The following is a 24134-nucleotide window of genomic DNA, read 5'->3' as shown; positions in this document are numbered from 1 at the left end:
TGACCTGGCCTTGTTATGCCCAGGCCTCCTGCTCTTTAGCTGAAAAGGGAAAAAAGGTTCCAGCCAGGGATTCATGACATCAATCGAACAGTCACTCATGCATTCATTGCTGGTCTCAACCAGGGATGTGGAGGTGATAAGACCTGGCACTGGCCTGGGGGAGACTCGCACTCCCAGGGAGGGACAAATGTGGTCAGAGGATGATGGAGAGGGCACGGGGGGCTCTGGGAGCCTGGAGGAGGGACGCTTGGCCCTACCTGGGCAGGGAGGCACCTGTGTGGATGATGAGGAGAACTGGGTCTATTCTCCCATTTTCCAGAAGCACTGCAGGGAGCACCAGCTGGCTTCCAAGGGCTTTGGGCCCTGGGACTGACACAGAGCATCTTCTGGAGCTCAGACCCCAGGTGGGGGGCAAATACCTCCCAGCTGCATGGCAGCTTGGCCCCCCTTTTGCTCTCAGAGACCCCCTGAGCACACCCCGTCCACCTCCTTCATCTTCTGGCCGACCCCACTGTCACCCAGGGGAAAGCCTACAGCCTGGCACCTGCCTCATTGCTTCAAGAGATAAGCAGCAGTGTCCACAGTTTGCTTTTAATCAGAGCTAAGGGAAAATGGAAATGTTACTTAGTCCTGGGGATTCAACAGTTGAATTTAAGGCCGGACGGGCCTCGCTCATCCCTCTTCCCTCCCCACCTCCCGCCGAGGGTGGCGTGCTCTGGTAATCAGTCCACACCTGGGGCGTTAAAAGGTCCCGCCAGGACTTGGGGCACATCACCTAGGAAGCATACCTCTGCTCAGGAGGCTCCGGAATTAACCCCTGGATTATCAGAGACCCTTGAAAGCCACGACTTAATGTCAATAGCTGCTTCTATGGGCGAAGGAAGACAGCTTTCTTCCTCCAGACTAATTTACCCGACCTTGGTAAATTAGGTGGGTGCTGAACGCATTGGTAGGCTCCTGGCCTTCCTGCTTTGCCTCTCTGAGGTATAGCCTATAGGCTCTACTTTTGAAGGTTTGTGTTTGTTACTAAAATAGGAAAACATTTCAGTCTTATATATTTGTCTTCACTAGAATAATTTTATGCTCGGTGCTAAAAAAAAAATCCTGAATGCACGCACTTATTGTTCTTCAGTTAAATGAGAACATTTTAAAATGAGTTGTTTTCGTAGAGGCTGCTGTCCTCCTATACAGGAAAAAAGCAAGTCCCCAGGTGTCCTCCACGGTCCCCTGGTTTCAGAGTCCCTGCCACCCCTGTGACCCCCCAGCTATCTACTCCTCCAGTGAATTTGACAAGTGAAATACCAGGTTTGAAAAGTCAGGGGGAAAAAAAAAGAAGCCCCTCTTTCTTTTAAGTCACAAAGTATACGAATTAAAGTTACCAAGTAATCTCTAGCAATTGTTTAGTGCTTAATGGTTTCATAGCATTTAAAATACACTGTAACATCTAATTCTTCTAACAGCCCCATGAGCTGGGCAGTGCTATACACTCCCTACTTTTCAAATGAGGAAACAGGCTCAGCAGATGGATTCTCTCCCTAGAGGTCAGCCAGCATCTGAGTGGCCAAGTCAGGAATTAGATCTGGTCTCCTGGGTGAGGCCAGGTCTTCCTCCCATCAGACAAACCCCAGGAAAATAGGGGCTGTTCAAGTAAGCACCTCTCCTCACCCCAGGGGCCCCAAGCCCCCAGCACTGGTCCCCCAGGGGTCCTGGGGGAAGAGAGCAGTCCCGGTGCTGTCCCCGCCCGAGGGCGGTGGCGGGCGCTCACCGAATGAGGGTGATATGTTTCCGCGGCACCTCCTTCAGGTCGCTGATGGAGGAGGTCTTGCCAGCAAAGCAGTAGTTGGGGTTGTAGTCAGTCATGACGGTCGAGGTGCGGAGCTTGCTCAGCTTGTACTCGGGGCTCTGCAGCTCCATCTGCATGGCTTGCAGCTCCTGATGCTTCCGGCGGTACACTGTAGACAGACAGGCCACCTCCTCCAGGAAGTCTTCCCAGAGCTCCACCTTCTCCCTGAGCTCTAAACCTTCCCATCACACTTAGCCACACTGACATGAATGATTACGGATGTGAAGGTGTCATTGAAACACTGTCAAAGTTTAATGGAAACACTGCTTTAAGTACAACATAAAGCTTAAAATGATGTACATGGAAAGGTTTCACCGCAGTGCTTCAGGGGCTGGGTCATGTTAACCTTAGTCCTCTGAGAAGACCCAAGAGGAGATTAGAGGAGCAAGGATTTTATCAGGGGAAATGCCCATGAGGGGAACTGTGGAGGCAGCTAAGGGAGGCTGGAGAACTGCCAGGCGGCCAATGCAGGCCTGGCCGCTAGTGCAGAGAGAGGGGGGAAGCTGGGGCAGGAGACCCCAAACCTCCAGGTGGTCCGAGGGAGTTTGGGCCAGGCTGCTGGGGAGTCCTGCACCTGAAGTCACTGTCAGCGGAGTCCCCTGTCTCCCAGGCGTGGGCCTCAGCTTTTCTGTTATTCTCAATCCCTGGGTGGGGCAGCCCCGGGGAAGCGTGGATTCTGCAAATGCGGCAGCGGGACCGACAGCACAGCGGCTGGGGGTCTCGGGCACCTGCACTTCCTAGAGTCGGAGAGCTGCCAAGTGGCTGCCACACAGCAGACAGGTCCCTGAAATGGCTCTCGAGGCTCCACCGCTGTGCCTTGGAAGCCCAGTGACAACTACCAGGTGGCCCCACCCTCCCTCCTCTCATTGAGGCCGGCAATGCTGCCCTAACCATACCCCACCCCCTCCACTTATGTATAGTAGAATGAATTCACAAACACCGAACAGTTTTGAGAACTTACAAAAAGCCCACTGCTGACGGTCTCTAAGGCAAGCCATGTTGGAGGCAGAGCAAGCTGGAGATCAGAGGGCGGCTTCTGGGTTTAACCCCAGCCCCAGTGTGGGCTGGCCTGGCAAGGCCAGGGCTCTGGGCCCAGTTCCCCCCTCTATGGAGTGAACCAGCCACCGTCATAGGGAATCTGAGGAGCTGATGCTCTAAGATGCATAAATCGCCAGGTGCATCGTGAACGTCCCTTTGAACAACGGTGTTATATGGAAACACAGTGCGGCCCTCTTGTATGCCCCGATCCCTCGCCCCCCAAGGCGCCTGGCCTGTAAGTGCTGCCCCTCTGCCTCCCTTCATGTCCCTGCCCCTCTGTCCTGGGCATTTCCATCAGCGGAGCATGGCCAGACCCTACGGACCACTGTGGCGCTGGCAGATCCCGTGGACCCCGGCTCACAGGCCTAATGGGAATATGCTTGGAAGCCAATTTCCCCTTCTCCCTTCCTGGATCAGGAGGGTCTGGGGGACAGAGTGGGGCTTGTCCGATGAGAGACCAAGGTGAAGTCTAGGGACAGCCTCGGCAGGGCGAGGACCCGAATCAGGGGCTCCTCTGGGGACTGCGGTGACCCTGGTTGGGCAGGGGGTGGTTCTGCTTTGCTTGGCCCAGGCTGACTTCTCTGCCACCCCACCCCCAATTCCAGGGACGTGGAGAACGGTGGCCCCCGTGGCTTTCATGGCACAGCCTGGGATGTTCTTTGGTCCCCTGGACCTGCTGTCCCTGCCCGCCTTGGAAGCAGTGGGCTCCACACACTCACCGATCATGATGCCGGAGAAAGCCAGGACCAGGGCCGCCACGAGGGCTGAGGTCACAACGGAGAGGACCAGCGAGAGCGGCAGGCGAGGCTCCCGGGTGGGCGACACTGCAAAACAGCACGTGGCAGGGCTGAGCGCCCCCGAGGGAGATGCCGCCCTCTCCATCCCACCCTGTGGCCCTCGTCACCCCTTCCTTTTCATGGGACCCAGGTATATGGCAGGACCTCCTGGCTCTGCAGGCTTGGTTACTGTTGAGTAATTTGGGGCAGGAGGGAAATTGAACAGGGATACATATTAAATTTTGGACACAAGTTCAAAACTCAACGGCATGAATCCAGGACGAGGGAGAAAGGTAAAACAGCAGCACCTACGATGAGCCGTGGGACCTTGGGTGGCGGCACAGTACGACAAACAGATGCGCCGAGGCCCCTAAGGCACTGGGTCAAGTGCAAGTGGTGTGTGTGTGTGTGTGTGTGTGCGCGCGCATGTATGTGGGGTTGTCCTATGTGCCTGTGCTGGTCAGTCTACACCCCAGGGACTGGGCTTGGACACCACATTTCAAAAGGACAGGATGGGAAGCCCAGAAGCCAGGTCCGGGGTGCCCTGATCCAGATAAATGGGTTATTTGATCTGGCGAAGACATAGAGGAGGAGGACAGAAGCATCACCAGTGGGTGGGTATTAAAGGGAGCCGGGCTCAGGCTGCCCACCCCCGTGGAGCAGATTGCCTCCTGTCCCTGGGGGTGTGCGGGTGGAGGCGCAATGATCCCTGGGTCAGGAGGTCACAGGCCTCTTGCCCGGGGTTAGAGAAGGTGGCACTCTGACCCACCTTCTGTGCACTGGCCCCTCTGCCTGCGTGGAGCAGGAGCCCAAGGTGTCCCTGAGCCGTGGGACCAGCTCCCCCTGGACTGGCCCTGCACGCCCCGGCCCTCACCGATGCAGGAGACGCCGTCCTCGGCCAGCACTGTCCCGTGGTCACAGAAGCAGATGACCCGGTGGCTCTCCGGGTCCATGTGGCACTCGTCCACCTCGCAGTGGCTGCAGTTGAGGTAGTGCTTGATGTTCACCTCCCCGTGGCCCTCCATCACTGGTGACAAGGAGGGAGGTCAGCCAGGGCTGGGCCTGGGAGACCATCCTGCACCCCCTTTCCCAGGGCAGGGAAAGGGGCCTTCTCCCTGGCTGGCCACTGTGAGCCACCCAGTCCTGTCCCGGGGTCCCCCAGCCATGGGAAGACATCTCTGCGTGGCCTGGAGGGAGGGGCACAGAGTGTGCGTGGGAGGGGGCTGGGTCCTCTCCTGGACAGGGGCCCTGCCATTTGGTATTTGCCTCCACGTCCTTATCGGACCACACCTCCTGACTTCCAGAAACCTTGGGGAGAGGAGCATGAGCAGGGCTGGCCTGCCAGGAACACAGTCGCGCCTTCGGCACCCTGGACCCAGGGCAGGGGCGCCGAGAACTGGTGGGAGAGGCGGCCTGGGGAGGCGGTACCTTTTAAAGCTGGGGTGTACAGGATGCCCAGAGGACTGATGAAAGAGACCCCGTCCTCCCCATCCACTTCAGGGTCATTGTTCGAGGCTGCGTTGCCCCCTGTGGCAAACCAGAGAAGAGATTAACACAGAGAGGTGGGTGCCAAGTCTGCACACATGCACACGCGCCTACGGGGGGGTGGCTCTGGCCGAAGCCAGGGGGGCAGTGGGGGGCCCTGGGGACAGGGGAGGGGGAGGGAAGGGAGGGCTCAGGGCACAGAGCCTGCCGGGGGCTTGGCACAGTAGATGCCGGGGTGTGGGCCACTCTCCCCTGCCAGCTCCCTCCGGGGTGCATTCCCCTCCCTGCCAGGGCTCCCTTGGGAGCACCAGCGTGGGCTGTGGGGGACCCCCTGGGGGCGTGCTCCAGGAGCACTGAATTGCTCCCCACTCCTATGTGCTCAGGGTCGGGGTATGGGCGGACCCTGTGCCCAGAGACTCCTGTCCCTCCTTTCATGGGGGCTGGGATAAGTTTGGGCTCCCCCCCACACTCCCCCACCCACCCCAGGCTCCTCCCACCCACCCAGGGCTCAGGAGGAAAGAAGAGCACACTGTTCACACAAGCGGCGGACACACAGCGTCAAAGCAAAATGCGGGGTGTGCACAGCGCATGCATGCATGCGGCGTCTCCTAATCTGCAGGGTGGCGGGTCCCGTCTCCATCCCCTCAGCCTCGCAGGGCCACCTGGTGTAGCAGGTCAAGGGCTGGCTGCGAGCTGAGGGGTCATCAGCATGGAGAAGGGGTGCTTTCTGGTGGGCTGGGGCAGGGAGGGGGCAAGTGGGAGTGGGGAGGCCGGGACTCAGACCAGGCTGGCCACAGGGTGGCGTGGGGGCTGCGGAAGCCTGGCCTCAGGACCAGCGCTCAGAGAACAGTCTGGGGGAGCCAAAGCCTCTTTATCAGTGACTTTGGGGGAGATCAAGAATCCCACGGGATCTGGGCAAGCTAAGGGAGCCTGGAGGCAGGATGCTGGCTTGCAAGCCAACACCCTGCCTCTGGCTGCTCCAGCCAGGCTGGCGGGGGGGAGGCGTGCAGTTCTGGTTGGGGCAGGCCAGGGGAGGACAGGGGAGGGCAGGGTGAGGGGAGAGGAGAGGCGCCTAGGGCTAAGAGGGGAAGGGAGGGAGGGACACCTTGAACACGAATCATCTTTACCTATATATCCTCCGCCTCCTCCACCTGAGGAGCACCCCCCTCCACCCCCTCCGAAACCCCCTCTTGTCTCCCACCCCCACTTCTTCATGGCCTGGGGGCAGGAATGTCCTCCGGTGGCACCCTCCAGCAAAGATTTTCCAGACCAGAGCAAGGAAGTGTTATCATTCCAGCCACCTCCACCACCTGCAGGGAGAGAGGGAGAGACCCTCAGGGGGAAGACGAGGCTGCCCCCCACACGCAGCAGAGGAAGTGGGGAGCTGCGCCGGAGGGCCCCGGCTCTAGCTCCAGTTCCGGGGCCCTGAGCAGGGCCTGGTGGCTTCAGAGTCCACAGCTGCTGGTGAACAAGGGCCGTCCACTGCCCCGGGAGATCTGCTCTGGCCACGGCTTCTGCTGAGCATGTGCCTGGACCACTGCTGCTGGTCAGGCCTCCGACTCAGAAGCAGGGGGCTGAGCTGGGGTGGGATGCGGGTGGTGGGGTGGGGCAGGCTCAATGTGTTCCACAGCCTTCTCTCTGCTGAAGTGCTGAGTGTCCCTCTCCTTGACTGCCCCCCACCTCACAGGCCCTGGACCTCCAGTCCCGGGGAAGCCAATGGTCAAAACCCCTGCACAGGTGCAGGAGTCCTGGGCTAGGAACCAGAAAACCAACCCCATGGGCCATGAAGGCCCAGGGAAGATTTGCCCCGTCCTGAGCCTCCGTTTTCCTACCTGTGGCTTGGGGGTAGGAAGACTTCCCTGGCAGGGGTGGTGCTAGAATCATGCAGGGCTGCGTGTATGTGAAATAAACTGCCCAGCGTAGGGATAATAAGTGTGCAGATGGCCTGGCCCCTTGCTCGCCTGCTGAGCGTGCGATGATGTGACAGCAGGCCAGGGGAGGGCAGAGGAGGTGAGGAACCGAGAACAGAGGGTTTCACGTGACATCTCAACAGACAGTCCGTGTACAAGACCCCTGAGCTGTTGCCGCCCTGGCAGATGGTGGGCAGTGAAGCCCCGAGGTGGGAGGAACCCACGAGACCAAAGCAGAAGGAACAGAGAAAGAGGCGAGCGGCGAGTGGAAGGGCTAACGGCCGGGGAGGGTGTCTGGAAGAATCTGTGGTCGAGGCTCTCCTGTATCCAGCGTGGGCAGCAGAGGGACATGTTGGGGAGTGCAGAGGGGGGCTGTGGATGGAGATGACTGTTTTCTGGAAAGAAGAAACCCAGGTTTCAGAAAACAAAGCCGAGGTCAGGAATGAGCTGGGAATCTAGACGGGGCTGGAGGCTGATGAGGGGGCGCCCACTGTCAGCTCAGGAACCTGCAGGGCTGGGGTTCTACTTGGGTGTCAAGCTGCCGGCCTCCCCTCTGTGGCCAGAGGGTGGGAGTCGGTCTGTGGTTGGGGTCACAGGGCAGAGGGAAGGTCCTTCAGCCACAGGGGGAGCCCAGCATGGAGTCTGGCCCCTGAACTTGCACAACGAACGAATTAGAACGAGACAGGCTGAGACCGTCTCCTGCCCTCCCTCCCCTGCCCCCCAAGGCGGCCCGGCACCAGCAGAGGTAGTCTCTGACCCCTGCCCCTATCTTGTAGCGCTCAAGCAAATGTGTGGAAAAGAAAGCAGCGGGCATTAAAGTAAACAAAACAGAACCAAATCAACATCAGCAATTATTTTCAAATAACGAACTGAGCCCGTCTCCATCATGAAACAATTCGGTCCGGTTGGGGAAAAAAAAAAATCACTGAACTTTCACGGACTCCAAAGACTCTTCTGTAAAAAACAGGAAAAAGAATCCCAGCCTGGGTCACTCAGTCTGGGAGTGTTTTGACTAGCACGGGGAGGTGCCGTGTACTTTAGTAAACAGGAGCCCACGTGCGGGCCGCTGCCGCCGCGTCAGTGACGACCCCGCTCTGCTCTTCCTTTGTCTCTAGGCATCTCGTGGTGGAAGAGCAATTCGTTGGCTTGGGCATTTGCTTTAATTGGCCCCCAATCTTAAATGCCTCCAAAGAAACTCTGAGTGTGGAGAAAAAATGTGTCTCTCTTTAGAGATGGCTGGTTTTGGAGCAATCAGAGAATTCAGGTCCCCTTTAACATTAGGCCCCTGTTTCTGCATTCCTGGCTCTCGCTAACGAGGAAGGCGAGCCCGGCCACGGCGATTTAAGAAGGACTTTCCAGCGAGGCAAGGTGGGAGGTCCGTGGCTGGGGCGAGAGGCCCGGGTCTGCTGAGATCTCTTCCTTCTGCTCCATCCTACCTGGAGGCCCCGTCTTCCACTGGAGGAGAGAAGAACCTAACAAAAGCATTTTGGTGAACCTCGAGGAGGGACAGCCAGGCTGACCGGCGTCATTTACTCGTGACGTTCGGCGAGTCCCAGCCCCATGTTGGGAGCCAGGTCCCCGGGGTGCCTGCTGCCCCTGAGGCCCCGGGGGGTACCTACTGTCCAGAGCTCCCAGCATCTCCCACCCCGTGACCAAGGTGCCCCCACGTGTGTGAGGGCGTGGCCCTCGCAGCATTTTACCTGCGGCTCCGGAATTGCCGTTCAGCCCCAGAACCGAGGAGTTGTTCTCCAGCCTCTCGGGGTGTAACGTGTCTGTCTTGGCCCCGTAGGCCCTGCCGCCACCACCGGCTGCGATGATCAAGGGCACCGGCACGCCGCCCTTCATCTGGCCAAGGCAGGACATTCAGAAACTGAGAAACGGGCTGGGCGCCCACCCTGCCCACACCCGAGCTGTAGTTTCAACATTGAAACGTGTCTGAGTGTTTGCGGGGTGGTGGTGGTGGCGGGGGGGCTGCAGTGGGCTGCAGGCTTTGAATTCCCGAGACCACCACTTACAGCTCCCGCCCCCCTCAGCCTCTATATCGGGGTTCACTCAGAGTCTCATCATCACTAGGAGACACATCCCGGCAGGGGGGACCGCTGGGGGCCATCCTGCTGGCTGCTTGCTGTGGCCCCTTTCCAGAAGCTCCTCTGACCTAGCCTCCGAGGACTGGACACCGCTGGTCCTTGCAGGGCTTTCTGCCCTGCTCTCCTCAACTCTGAGGGTCTCTGTCTTCCTGGACAGGAAGCCCCCACCTCTCCTTTCTGGCCTGGCTGCAGCCGTGACAAGAAGCCAGCGTTGGCCTGAGAGCTGGCCCTGGGGGCATGGCAGGACCCTTAGGGACTCAGAAGAGCGGCCAGCAGAGCCCCTACCTGGCGAGGAATCAGCTGGAGGAGGGCCAGCCTTTCTTGACAGGCAGCTTTCCTCGTCTTAATGTTGCTTAAGAGCAGCCGAGATGCACCTGCCCCAGGCCAGCGGGGAGGACCCCGCAGCATCGCTGCGCGTTGGGGAATCTCAGGTGAGTCCACAGCACACGACTCACCTTAAATACGTATGTGGCTCCGCCGCCACCCCCTCCTCCTCCTGCCCACTCGTGCACGCTTCTGTTCACGCGGATTTCCTCTTCTATCACGTTGTTCTCTCCAATGCAGACCTTCTGGATCAGCTGGTTTGCCTGTCGAAACGTACAGTCCATCGGGTTTGCGCCCAAACCAGGGTTCTTTGCTTCGCAGTAGTCGGTCCTTCTAGGCTTAAAAATAGGGTCTGAGCACTTAAAGAACTTACAGTTGAGTTGAGACAAAAAAATATATATCCACAAATAGCTGTCAACTTGGGCAGGGTTAAAGAAGACCCACAAGGATGGCTTAGACGCAAAATGCTGTGGGAAGCTGGGGAGGAGGGAGAGTGGGCCTTTGTCCTGATGATCACGGAGGACTTCCTGCAGGAGATGGCATTTGAGTTGCACCTGAAGGGCAGGGGGATTTTTTTTGTAAACACAAATAATAGGGTAAAGTCAGAGCCAGCTGGGAGGAAGAGAGGCTGAGCCCAGAGGGAATGCAGTAAGCAGAGAGTCTGGGGTAAAGCACCAGGAATCCCTTTGGCTCAGAACAGAGAGATGGGCTAGAAGGGCCTGAGAGACTCCTTTGCACTCTGAATAGGAGATGATGAAAGGCCCCCCCCCCCCCCAAGGTGAGAGAGGGCGGGACGGAGTGTGAGCGTGAGTGGGGGAGGGCAGAGGGAATGAAACTGTTGGGTCAGATCACGGCGAGAGACATGGATACAAGCAGATTTCCCTGGCACAGCCCTGGCGTAAAGCTCTGTGTCTCCTGGGAAGACTAGAAGAGGGGTGAGCCCTGGATTCGCCACATGACTGGAGGAGAGGCTCATCCCCTCTGAGCCTCAAGGGTGGAATGGGAATGAAGACGCAGCAGGCTGTCGTGTTTAATTAGGATAGTGCAGGTAAGGTGCCACGGCAGGGCCCGAATAAGGGGCAGCTGTTTTATTTCGATTCACTGTTGTGTCCACACTTGCTCCTGGGGGTACTCAGGCATCTGCGACTCCCCACAGAGGTGCTGGAAATTCCTGTGACCCACAGCCCTGGAATCTTTGTGCTTCGAGAATAGCCACACCTGCTTGCCCGCTACCTCCGCTCAGACACATTCTCCAAACACAAGCCGGACCTCGGAGGAAAATGACTTTTCTCTTGCTTAATAGAAAAGAAGCCCATAAAACATCAAATTTCCATCGAACACTGCTGTGTAACCAGCCAGTGGACATGGCAATTCATCTTGAGTCTCTCCTTATGCTAAAGTATTCAGGGGTGCCGGCAATGAGTACTAGAGAAATTTCCAGATAAATAGCCAAGATGCGATTTGTTTTATGGCATTTTGGATTTAATGATGGAAATAATTTGATATTTTTTTCGAGTGGATTTAGTGGGGGTGGAAGGCTCTGAATTGCTATTGCAGAAGGCTGACGTTTCTCCTGCAGATGCGGTGCTCTCAGGGGCTGGGGAGGGGGTGGAGACGGCTGGAAGCAAACCTTCCTAACTGCTGCCTGGGAAGGACAGGAGGTGCGGGGGGCATGCCCACAAGGGCAAGCCCTGGGCCTGGGGAAGGAAAGGCTCTGCTGGAGGCTGCCAGCTGGGCTGAGCACAGGGTACGGGCTCCAGCCTGGGTTCTTGACCAGCTCTAGAGGTTTCCCTGGGCCACAGTGGGTGAGGCACCTAATCTCCCCAGCCTTGCCTCCTCATCCGTAAACTGAGGGGCTGCCCAGCTGGAACCAGCTGTGCCGAGGAGATCCTTCCCCTTGGGGCCGCACTCCCCTCCCTCCTCTTCTCTGGCCAGTCCCAGTGGGACGGCCACCGCTCCTGGACATTGCCCAGGTGGGGAGGAGAGAGGAGTTGGGTTGGGGATTATTTTGTGTACCAGTTATTGTCCATCTTTCCCTTACCCTATACTTGAACATCATCTGTGTGGAGAGCAGAGCTCTTTCTGGCTCACTGCTGCATTCCAAGTTCCTAGAACAGTGACTGACACATAACAGGTGCCCGATAAATATTAGTTGAATGACTTTGAATGAATTCTGAGTTGTCTTGGTGGCAGGCTGGCCCCTTATAATATTTACCTTGGAGGAGGTGATAACAGCAGAGGGATTTTGCCTCCTGGGGGGCATTTGGAAATGTCTGGAGACATTTTTGATTGTTATGTGGGGGTAGGGAGTAGGGAATACTACTGGTATCTAGTGAGTAGAACCCAGGGATGCTTCCTAGCAACCTACAATGCACATGACAGCCCCCTGCAGTAAAGAATCTTCTCATCAAAAATGTTAATCATGCCGGTGTTGAAAATCTCTGATTTATGCCTACACTGGCAAGTGAGGTTTGGAAAGAGTGTGGAGAAGCAGGGACTGAGGTAGGGGGATTCCATGAGAGGTTAGCAGGTGGAACCCACTCCAGGCACCAGGAGTTCAGGTGTGGCCAGGTGCACAGGAATGCAGGTTCCCACAGATGTGCAGCTGAACCAGCAAAGCTGCCAAATCCTGCAGTTGACGTCTTAGAGCAGGGGTTCTGAACAAGGGGTTTGTGAGCTTGAATTGAAATTTAAAAAAAAAAACAAACCATTCTTCTTGTGGGGATATGTTGGTGCAAGTGTGGTATATTTATTAAATAATACACAGTATGATGTGGATTTAGGGGTCCCTGGTTTTCACCTGACTGGCAAAGGGGCCCATGGAACAAAAAAATCTAAGAGCCCCCATCTTACAGGGACCTCTCTAGACACTATCCATCCACCCATGGAGAAACAGAGATTGCCCTAGTGCCTGGAAACCGGCTTGCTTTCTTGCTCTCCACATGACTGATGGGGGTGGAGGTGGGGCAACAAGCAAAGACTGATTACTTTCCCACACCTCTGCGATGCCCCGTCTGACCAGCAGAGGGCGCTGTCCCCATCCCTAGAGGGAGAATCACCAGGGCACACTGGATTCTGAACTCCCTCCGCATGTGCACGAACAAAGTTTGGAGCAAGCAGGTTGATTAATAAAATGATAAAAGTGCAGCAGCCGAGAGGAACAAGTAGATTACAATTGAATTAAAAAAACCGGTCCTGTGAAAAGACAACTGATTACCATCCAATCAAGTAAAAGTCCCATGCAGAAGCCAATCTTTCTGCTTAGATGAAAGAATTACATTAGTACTCAATACATTCCTGTGAAAATTACAGCAGCCTGTAATTTAATGACTTAATATATTTTGTCAGGTTGGACCGTCCTGATTATAGTTGCTAAATAAAAGTTGGAGTCGATACATTTCTCAAGCGAAAGGTTTTTTCTAAAGCGTCCTCCTGCTGCTTTGCCTTCACCCTCGTGGTGGGGGAGGCCCCCCAGGCCAGCTCCGTGGGGGGCTGTGCCGTAGCTCGGGCTGTGTTCTGGGCTCCCAGCCCAGGCCCTGACGCTTAGGGGTCCTGAGTTTATTGTGTGGACCAGAACTGCTTGCTCAGCAGCCCGGTTCCCACATCTGCCCTTCCAGCCTGCTCTCAAATAAGGAGAAGGAGCCTGGGTCCTGAGCATCAGAGCCCAGCCTTCTGCCCTGGCCCCCACCCCAGGGCGGGTAGGGCTTCGGGTGAGGGTGGGGCCTGGTCCAACTGGGAGACCCGAGCCAGGTGCCAGGACCCTCCTGCCACGGCAGCCTCACTGCCAGGTTCCCACCTCCCCAGCCACAGACAAGAGGCAGCCGACTGGGCTGTGGGGGCGTTGCACGGCTGCCTCATTGGGCACCACTCTCTCCTCCCTTGTTGACAGCTGATCACCCAGCAATCTCTCTGGACTGATAATTCTCCATGGGGTCAAAAACTGAAGGACAGGCCATCTCTGGGGCTCAGACGATGGCAGCCTGGCTTGACAAGTGATGGGCACAATGGAAAAGGGATTGAAAAGGCCGTGGACGACCAGGCCAATGGAAAGCAGGAGCCTGGAGTCCCTTCCTCCAGTGACTTGGGCGAGTCCCTTCACCTCTGTGGCCTCCACTTTCCTCTTCTGTAAACTGGGTGGAATGGGGCTACATATGAAGAGCTTACCAGCGATGCGTAGATGCTTTTTCATAAGATTTCCGTTTTCGAGGTTTAATCACACCAAGCATAAAGCATACATGAATGGTTTCTTTTGCAACAATTTCAGGCATGACTGATAAAGCACCCTCAAACCCGGTCCCCTCCCCAGAAGTCATGTATGTGGCTCTGAGTCTGATGCTGAGCTGAGCAAGAGATGTTTAACCTGAGCTTTTCCCGTTTCTAAACACAGCAATGCCCCAGCAAGGAAGGTTGGGAGGTGAGCTTCCACGTGCACTCTTGCCGAGAACAGTAACCGTTTGTCTGTTCAGGTAGGGCCCAGCTCTTCAGTTTCAGGGGTACCTTGCAGAAAGCCACAGCCTGGCCTGCAGGGATGTGACACTCCAAGTGCCACACACCACCTGCTTGCTCTGCACCCAAATGGCCCTGGAGGGGGAGGGGCATTTGTAGGCAGGACAACAGTGCCTCCCACCTGGGGGCAAGTCCCCAGGAAGGCCGTGGGTCCCAGGGTCCCCCACAAGCTGCCCCGTGTCCCGGATGAGCGTGGAGGAGGAAGACCTGCTCTGGGCACTTACGCTGGGGCAGGCGTCCTCCCCCTGCTGCCCGACCAGGATGTACAGTATGTCGTCCTTCTCCAGGGGGAAGATGCCCAGCACCGACACGCCGTGGGACCGCATCATGGTGTTCTTCCCGCCTTTGCCGCCGGCCGCGCCGTAGCCCGAGATGCTGCAACGGGACGAAGTACGTTGGCTCCTGCCGTGGGGCAAACCGTGGTCCCCTCCCTCCAGCCCGGCGGGCTCCAGGGCACCTGGCGCGGAGCGTCTGCCGGCCCCAAAATCCTCATCCACGCCAGCCCGGTGCAGTCAGTGGAGAGGGAGGGTCAAGGTCAAAGAGGAACAGTGAGTGGCCTCATGCACCAAGTGAGGACAATAAGGAACTCATATGGGGGGAGAGGCTGCATGTGTTTACGCGGGGCTTTGCGGTGATGGCTCCCCAGAAGCCTGGGATTTCCCCACTATGGATTTCTCTCCCTGCTCGAGATCGAAGGACTCATGTGCGACGACTTACCAGTTGTGTGGACTTTAACACCAAACCTAGCCTCCCTGTTCCACATCTGCAAAGTGGCAATAAGAACTCACCTAATTCCCCATGTGTGTTATGAGGACGTGCAAAGTCTTGTAATTGAGGCTGGCACATCCTTAGCACTAAATATGTAGCTATTATTATTACTACTAATGGTGGTAGTAGCAGCCATTGGCTTGGTACGAGTTTTACAGTCTCCCCACGGGGTCTAGAAACACGGACATTTCCCACGGAATGACTGCAGAGAGCCGTGTTTACCAGCACAGACTGTTTATTCCCATCCCACCAGTAACTCCTTCTGGAGCAATATGTGTGCAGACAACAAACAACCAATCACGATGAAAATAAAAACAGAGTGTGGGGATGTGGGAGTATTTCCGCTGCTTCTGAAGTTGTTGGGATGAAGTTAGGCAAGGATGGAGGAAAAAAACTTGATTCATGAACCGTATCAGAAGCGTGGCATGTCTTGAAGACAGCTCGCGTACCAGCTACAAATGTCTCCCCAGAGGCGTGCTGCCAGGGAAAAGGGACTCGGGGGGATTTCCATGCCCTCATGCATTCACAACCAAGGTCCTTTTGAAAAGCTTCCAGGAAGAGATGCCAGGCAGTTTTGCACATATGCTCATGTAGCAGCTTCTCCCTGCAATTCTAGGAAGGGTCCATGCTCCAAGCCTGCAGAGGCTCTGGGGGCTCTCCTATGAAGGGCTCGGGCCCTTTCTCCAGAGACAAGCATGGAGGGCTGGCCTGTGTACTCACAGGCCAGTGAGGAGCCCAGGTGGAATGCTAAGGAAGAATATTGCCCCATGGCCACGGTGGGTCATCAAGCACTGATGGGAGCCTACTCCCTGCAGGGCACCATGTTAGGAGCCCTGAGACAGAATTCAGACCCTTGAAGGGCCACAAAGAAAGTGGGAGGTGGGTCATGGTTAGGAAAACAGAAATGGCTCTGTTTGGGGAGATGGTGGATTGGCCAAAGGGCTCTGGGGCTCCATGATCAGATGCACCATTTCCTAGCTGTGAGTTCTTTCAGAGTCCTGGCTTCCTCATTAGTGAAAAAAGAAGAAGAGCTTCTTTCTCAAACTCACAGGGTAGGGGGGTGGATTAAAATCGACAGGAGATATGGGACAGAAGCCCTAAGAAGGCTGCAACTTGCTATCCAAAGGTGAGGACTATAGGGCAGTCAGGTATCAGGAGGCAGTCAGATGGCTGGGATAGGGGTTTGGAGGAGGCAGAAGGTTGGAGAACATGGCTGGGGCACCTTGGCTGGATACATGTGCCTTGACTGGTTGGGGGTTGCCTTGGCTGGCTGGGGCTGCCTTGACTGGTTGGGGGTACCTTGGCTGGTTGGGGGGTGACTTGTCTGGTTGGGGGTGCCTCGGCTGGTTGGATGTGCCTTGGCTGATTGGGGGGTGACTTGTCTGGTTGGGGGTACCTTGGCTGGATAGGAGTGCCTTGACTGGCTGGGGGTTGCCTTGGCTGGTTGGGGGCTGTCTTGGCTGGATGGGGGTGCCTTGGCTGGTTGGGGGTGCCTTGGCTGGATGGGGGCGCCTTGGCTAGTTGGGGGCGCCTTGGTTGGTTGGGGGGTGAATTGTCTGGTTGGGGGTGACTTGGCTGGATGGGGGTGCCTTGGCTGGTTGGGGGTGCCTTGGCTGGATGGGGGCACCTTGGCTAGTTGGGGGCGCCTTGGTTGGTTGGGGGGTGAATTGTCTGGTTGGGGGTGACTTGGCTGGATGGGGGTGCCCTGGCAGGGTGGGAGTTGCCTTGGCTGGTTGGGGGTTGCCTTGGCTGGGTGGGGGTGCCTTGGCTGATTGGGGGAGCCTTGGCTGGTGGGGGTGCCTTGGCTGGATGGAGGTGGCAATTTGAAGATGGCCTCACAGTGGAGCTGATGGGTAGGAAAGGCGCAAGCAGGATATGGTAGAGGATAGGAGCCAGTGCTTGTGTGAGCTGAAGGGAAGAGGCAGGAAAGTGCTTGCTGTGTGAGTGCAGGGGTGGCTGGAGTGGGGAAGCGGGGGTTGCTGGGTTGGAGGGGGAGGTGTAGAGCATCATTCCACATGCCTGCATGGATGCATGCTTACATGCACGATGCATCCCCCCACTAGCCATAAACACTAGACGCTATTAACTTCATTTGGCAGATGAACAAACTGAGGCTTAAAAGCGTTAAGTCATGTGTCTGTGGTCACACAGTTAAGTGGCAAATGCAGGTCCAGACCCCCACACTCTCCTCACTGAAGACACGTCCTCTCCCACATGCTGTTGGGAGCTGGTCTGAGAAGCTACAGCCCCACCCTAATTCACTCAGGCCCTAAGCCAAATACTCACTCCTGACCTCTTAGAAATGGAGATGGTGAAAAGGATAATTAAAAGGCTGAGGAAAAAGGTGAAAGGAAGCAGAATTATTTAGCTCTGACAAGGAAAGGCTGGGGCAAGTGATAGTGGTGGTGATGGGGGGAGGCGACCTAAGAACAGGCTCCAGAGACTCTCTGTGTAGAGTTTAGCAACACGGACGGGCCCCAGCTCTGTCCTGCACCTGCTGCAGATTTCCAGGGCTTTCTCATGAAGACGTGGTTTGTTGGAAAACTTCTGCTAGAGGCAAGTCCTGGTCCTGCCCACCCCAGCTTCTGGAAGGTAAGCTTTACCCTTGTCATCCCTTTTTGCATCATTTGCATCAATCTGCATGCATTATGAATCATTCTGAACTCTTTCACATGTTTAAATTTAGCCAAATTATTATATTTTAGAAGATGTTTGTTCCCGACTCATGTTTTCCACCCTGAGCTTTCCCAATTTCTACTGCTCCCAACCAAGTTTGCACACCAGCCCCATCTGTCTTGACCTAGTTCTTGGCAGCGCCCTGGACGCTGAATCACACTGCCGGCTGTAGTCTTCGTTCTGCTGGCTGTGTGATGTGGGGCAGCTCAGCCAACCACTCAGAGCCTCAGTTTCCCCTATGGAGGAATAAAGCCAGGATAAGGACCCTACCCTCAAAGGGACAGTGGATCGGAAAATGCTGCAAATGATGCAAAATACAAGGTCCATCTCGGGACTAAGGGTAGCTCTATGGATCTCAAAGTAGAAAGTAGAGCTTGTCAACAAGGTGTTAGAAATCAGATTTTGTTGTTCAGTGTGAGCCCCACACTTCCACCCTGGATGAGGGGCTACTTTAAAGTCAGGGGCACAGGTGGTGGGCTAAATGGAGGAGTCCTGGGAAGGAGTACCCCCCTTATCAGCCCTCTGAGATTCCAAATCCCATCAGAGCTTCACTGCTTTGAAAGCTTTCAGTGGCTGCTCCAAAGCTAAGGAATTCGAAGTGGAATGTGACAGTGAACCAAGCAAGGGCTTGAATGCAGACATACCTGGGTCCAAATGCAAGCTCTGCTCCTCTGGGCCAGGACTAGGGGAAAGCAAATGAGGCACCTCCCTCTCGGGTGCTGACCTTGTACTTGAATGACCCTGAGAGGGAGTAACTCCTTAAATTTTGTACCCAAGGCACCTGGCTTACCTAACAGGTCCTGCCAGTGCTACTCACTAGCTGTGTAACCTTTCATAGGTTGTCTACCCTCTCTGAGCCTAAGTTTCCTCATCTGTAAATCGGGAATAATACTGACCTGGAAAGACGGGCGTGGGTATTAAATGAGACTATTCAGTGCCTGGAGTAAAATCAGAGGGGAGCAAAGATAGCTGCTACTATGCCATGCCCCTGTGGGTGAGTCTGGGCACTCTTTTCCCAGGAATTACTTCTGGGAGGGAGAAGGGGCCAGACAATAAGACCCTGATTCCCAGAAGCCAGGGCCATTGGTGGAGTAGTGTATGGTCAACAGGGTCTGCCAGGGCGGCTCAGTATCACTCAGGACCATGTCCTTAGGGGCCCCGTGGGAGCAGAGGCCAGCCTTGGCCCTTCTGAACCCCCAAACCCTGTGAATCGCTTCTCACAAACCCACGCCAGAATAACAGCCTCAGACTAAATCCCTGAAGCTTTCTCCCCATCCCTTGTAAACAATTTATTTTTGATGGTTGACAAATGACAAGAAATTAATATACCTGCCACTCAAGTGGGGAAAATGACTCGCAGTGATTCCAATTTACTGAAAATTACAAGATACTGTTCTCGACGAGCTGATGCTGTAATTTTTTTGTTTTTCTTCATCTAAATCCATGTCCCCTGGTCAGAATGGATGTTTATTGGGTTTGCATTTTGTATTATTGACTGTGAGCTATTGTTACCTGATGTAATTGAGTTGTGAATCTTTTTTAAATAAAGAATTAGCAGCAAATCAAAGTGGCTGCCTGCCAGATCCTGAAATGAGAGCACAGCTGGTATGTAGCACAGGGCAGGCATCTGCCCCATACCTAGGAGGGGCAATGGGAGAGGGAGAGCGAAAGGAGGAGTGGAACCCCACTTTAAAGAAAAGGGCCTGGGGAAAGAGGAAGCACTGCATTTCTCTCTGGTACACCCATCTGGAGAAGGGGGAGTCCTGGACCCCACTCTGGCCTGTGCCTAAAACTCTCCTTGGGTGAGTCCCTTCTCTTCTCTGGGTTTTGCTTCCTTAACTGTGAAATCAGAAGATTAAGATCTGCCCTATCTACCCTAAGGGTGCCGTGAGAGCATACAGGACCGCGCGTTTGTTTGCAGGGCTCCTCCAGGAGGTAACTTCTGTTCGGACTTAGGATAGCATCACCCCGATGGGTCATTTGAGCCTTCGGGTGATAGACCTGGGTGTCAGCACTGAAGGGGTGAGTGGTTGAGGTGCATGCTCCTCGGGTAGGCCCTGGAGGGGTGCTCCAGGTTCTGCTCTGGATCACATTGATGGACGAGGGTCGCGGAGCACAGAAAGTGCCTGGGAATATCAGGGCTGGAAGGGATCCTGGCAACCTCTCTCTACAACCTCTCACTCTACAGATAGGGCTGCTGTCAGGTGGGAAAGGTACCCTTTCAAGGTCGAGGTATGCTTTCAAGGTCACATGGCACGTCCGTGGCAGAAGATGGACTCATCCTGCCTGCAGCCCATCCATCTTCAAGCACCACCCCCGCCTCAGCTCTCTCGGCTCGGTGCTCTTTATAGCGATGGCTATCTGTACAATTATTCCGGCAATTAATCATGCGTCATGACAGCACTTCCATTATTGTTGAGAACTTTATTGACTTCGTGGACTGTTATTTCACTTTTCTGTCCCGTGGCTTTTCCAAGACTGGGAGGCTCCAGGGGGCTGCATCTTGGTCCCTTCTGGAAGTTCTGCCGCCCCGCCCCTGCTAATGCCTGGCCCAGAGCTGGAGCCATGCCATGCTGGTGGGTCCAGGGCACAGGCTGGTCCCCAGAGCCAGGTGTGGAGATGAGCACCAGTGACGGAGAGGAGCAGGAACAGCTGGGCTCAGGGCCGCTGGCAGATTGCTGGCTCCAGCTGGGCTCTGGGCCTCGTGGACATCAGTGTGAAGAACGAGTGAGTGGTATGAGAAGTGCCACGAGGAGCTGCAGGACGGCTTGACAAGCGCTTCACAGATGATGTGTGTGTGCGTGGGGTGGGAGGGGAGGGCTGAGGGCTGGGAAGGCTGCAGAGCCCACGAGAGGTCAGGGGGAGAAGGGAAGGCTGGAGGGAGAGAGCGAGAGGGGGAAGGAAGAAGCCAGGCTGGAGGAGGAAGGGCGGCCAGACGTCTGCTGAGTGCCGGCCACCTCTGCCTGGGGTGTGTCACACCCGGGAACTCATTAAATCCCCCCTGTCCCCAGCAGCCCTCAGGGCTGGGCTTGTCATCATCTGTCTCCATGTCATGCTGTGGTTGAGGATCTCGTCCACGGCCACCTACACAGCACATACCCCATAAGCCCCGCTCTTTGGGTGGCACTCCCGTGGCCTCCCACCCTCCAGTCCACTTCTGTCCCCTGCCCCGTGGCACATGCTAGACGTTGTCATCACTCAGCCATGACCCAGTGATATCCCTTTATCTGGTGCCCCCCCTCTCGATGACTCTAAGGCACACCTTTCCTTCTCAACCAAACTCCTTGAGGTGGTGGGGGGGGGGGCTGTCGCTCATTGCCCTGGCTTCCTCCACCCCTCAAGCCAGAAGCATGGCTGGCATTCTGGGTATTGCCTCTTTCCCTGCCCCACATCCAAACCATCCTCCAGTTGGGCTGACTCAACCTCCCAAACGCTTATCTACCTGCCCCCCCTCTCCATCCAGATTTTCCCTGCTGCGACTTAGCCCTTGGGACTCATTTCCCTCAATTCTGTCCTTACACGGCCACCAGAGGGAGCGAGAGGCATTTGGGAGGTGAGACTCCAGGCCAGTGACAACCTCCGGCAGGCCCACACCTTGTCCATGGGCTCCAGCCGCGCCCCGTTTCTGGCATCCATCGCACTCCCTGGCCAGCTGTTTCTGGCCAGCTGTTCCTGGCCAGCTGTTCTTTCTCCTCTCCATCACTGGTGCTCATCTCCTCCCCTGGCTCTGATGACCAGCCTGTGCCCCGGACCTGCCAGCACAGGCACAGAAGGTCCTCCCATTCTTCTTTGCTTAGACAAATATCGTCACCTTCAAGACTTAACCCAGGTTTCCATCCTGGGGAATCCGTTCAGAAACCTGGGCTGAGTGTAACGCCTCTGCCCGGCCTCCGACCGCCAGCGCCGACCTCCATCTTAGTTGTGACACTGCAAGGCTTGGCTCGGGTGGCCTCCTCCTCCATTGGCTGCAGCTCCTCTTGGGCAGGCACTGGCTCTTACTCACTTTTGACCACCTGGTGGAAGGCGCTGGCCCCCAGGTGCTTAGCATGACTCACTGAGATTTGAAAATCAGAAGGAGAGCAAGTCCGCCCACCAGGACAAACGTTTGAAGAGAGGAAGTGGCAATGACAGGGGAAGGGGGAGCCCGGCGCAGGGAAAGCAGGTGCAGGGGCGGGGTGGCTGGGGGTTTAGGTGTTGTACCTGAGCACCATTCCAGCCTGCCTTCTCCATCTCTTCAGCCCCTCCCTCCACTCCTCTCCTGGCTTCTTCCTTGGTGGTGGTGGAGGAGCAGAGGGTAGATGATGGGTCCATGATGAATTATTGATTAGAAGAGGGGGTGGGGGCATTTTCAACTGCATCTATCCCCGAGGAGGCTGGGGCAACAAGGGCCCCACCTGGGCATATAGGAGGTGTTTGGTGAATGTCAGTTCCCTTTCCTTCACCTTCCTTCACCTCCAGCAGAGCCAGGTCTCAGGTAGCAGGCAGAGTACTAGCAAGTATTAAGCTGTGACCCCCAACCCTTCTGTTTCCAGGAAGCCTTTCCTCATATCCTCTGGTACGTCCCCACTTTTCTCATTAGATGAACTGTACTTATTAAATAATGATTAATACGAAGGAAAGAGCTTTCAGAAAAAGGGTGCTGACCTTTCATCATGCATATTTTGACTTGGGGACATTTTGATGTGATGAAAAAGACAAATCATTAAACTCTCAGGTTCTTTGATAACCAAGTTATGTGACCAAAAGACATTGTCATGGAAGCCCTGAGCCTACTCCAGGGTCAAGGATGAGGGAAGGGTCAGGAATATCTATTACAGCCTTTACTTTAAAGGTTTAAAAACAAAAATTGAACAGTAAACACATCAAGAACAAAAACGCAAACCTAGTGTTTTCCCGTCCTGATCCTTCCACTTTGCTGTGGTGTTGCCTCAGGGCAGGTCAAAAAAGTCCCCCAGGTTAAAACGTCCCCTTGGCCAATTTGGACACTGCAAAGTGCTCTGCGTCATCAGAAAAACAGCTCCCTGTGCATGCTTCCAGCCAGGAGTTCACCAGGTAATTTCGGGGGCTATGAGCTAGTCTCAATAGTTCAAAGAGATAAATGAAAACAACCTCGGATTTGGGCTAGAAGTACATTGACGCAGTGTGGCAATACTGGAAATACATGCTGGTCAGAAACCTGATGTCGCAGTTTGAAGTTATATGTACTCTAGAAAAACATGTTTGTAATTTCTTTTTTCAGGTGGTACCAGGGATTGAACTCAGGACCTAATACATGGGAAGCAGGTGCTCAAACCACTGAGCTACACCAGCTCCCCAGTTGTTAAATTTAATCCATTTCTGTGGGTATGAACCCACCGATGAAGCTACTTCAGTTAAGGTGTGGCCCACCTCAATCAGGATGGGTTTTCAGCCTGTTACTGGAGTCCTTTATAAGTAGAATGAAATGCAGACAGAGAGAGCAAGTCACAGAGGGAACAGCCAGAAACTGAAATCAACAGAAGAGAATGGAGAGGCCACCATGTGCCTCGCCATGTGATAAACTGAGGACCAAGAATTGCTGGCTGCCAGCCCCAAAAAGCCACAGTCTTTTGCAAGAAAGCATCACCTTGATGATGCTTTGATTTGGACTTCCATTTAGCCTCAAAACCACAAGAAAACAAATCCCCCTTGATTAACCCGAACCATTTCATGGTATTTGCTTGAGCAGCCCAGGAAACAAAACCACCTGACTAGCAGTTCAATACAGCTGTGATTAATAAAAAATGGGGAAATGAATTAATTATTACTTAATAAGGGCAGTTTGTCTGGCGGGCAAAATCTTTCAAAATGCAGGAGCCACCTGATGAAGTTAGGAAAAAAACACTTGGAAGCAGAAATGGCTGTCCCTGGGCCGCTCTCCTCACTCCAGCTCATTTCTCTGCCTTCAGGTCTGGGAGGTGAAGGGAAAGTGACCTAAAGTGATTGTGCCTCCTATGTGCAGGCCTTGTGCTGGGTACTTGACCATGATCTCCACGACACACCGTGCAGGTGTTAGCACTCCCTTACAGATGGGGAGGCAGAGTCTCAAGAGGTCAAATAAATCCCTGGTCCCCATTCACCCGATTTGGAGGGGGGCTTGATTGCCTTTATCTATGAGGGTGCAGACCCCTGAATTGGCATCTCCTGAGCATTGTCCACACTGCAGGAAAGGCATGGGGGTGCTGGCCAGTCTGCCCCAGGTGGGGTGGGACCAGAGCCTATTGAGGACTTACTATCGGAGTCCCCATCCCCACCACAGCCCCTCTGCTTTCTTCTTCAGGTTGCTCTTTGTGAACGGGGATCTGAAACGAGGGGCTACGCTGGTCAATACCCCGTCAGGAGGCCCCTCAGTCCCACAGAGACTTCCTGGAGGAGGCTGGTGGGTGAGGCCTGTCTGGTCTCCCCTCCCTCTCTCCTCTTGTTCCTCTGCATGCTTCCCAGAGCTGACGCTTTAGTGAAAAGAAAACAGACTTGGATCCTGGTTCCAATCCCAGTCCTGTCGCTGATCATGAGGCCTGAGGCCTGTTGCTTCATTTACCTTTCTGACTCCAGTTTCCTCATAAAGAAGTATGGGGGTATCAATAAGAAGAAGAATCACAGTCACGCCACATGGAGGCGAAATACCTGGTGGGTTCTCAACAAACATCTGTGCTCTTCTCTCTGGAAGTCCTTCCCTTCCTGCTTCGGGAAGAGGGCAGGACTT

At 55.2% G+C, this 24134-nt stretch overlaps 1 protein-coding gene across 1 annotated transcript in view; it reads right to left on the bottom strand.

Annotated features, from left to right (window-relative positions):
- The window catches only part of ALK (ALK receptor tyrosine kinase), a 769970-nt gene that overhangs the window by 44437 nt on the left and 701399 nt on the right, over positions 1–24134 (bottom strand). The window contains exons 13-20 of the mRNA XM_004452341.3: positions 14194–14344; positions 9595–9726; positions 8753–8897; positions 6270–6452; positions 5086–5184; positions 4532–4684; positions 3601–3705; positions 1766–1952 (exon numbers count right to left, since the gene is read on the bottom strand). Coding sequence (XP_004452398.2) covers positions 1766–1952; positions 3601–3705; positions 4532–4684; positions 5086–5184; positions 6270–6452; positions 8753–8897; positions 9595–9726; positions 14194–14344 — 1155 coding nt within the window. The remainder of the gene's footprint in view (positions 1–1765; positions 1953–3600; positions 3706–4531; positions 4685–5085; positions 5185–6269; positions 6453–8752; positions 8898–9594; positions 9727–14193; positions 14345–24134) is intronic.

The sequence above is a fragment of the Dasypus novemcinctus genome, chromosome 25 (genome assembly GCF_030445035.2).
Source record: "Dasypus novemcinctus isolate mDasNov1 chromosome 25, mDasNov1.1.hap2, whole genome shotgun sequence".
Lineage (NCBI taxonomy): Eukaryota > Metazoa > Chordata > Mammalia > Cingulata > Dasypodidae > Dasypus > Dasypus novemcinctus.
This window is presented reverse-complemented; position numbering and strand designations above follow the sequence as displayed.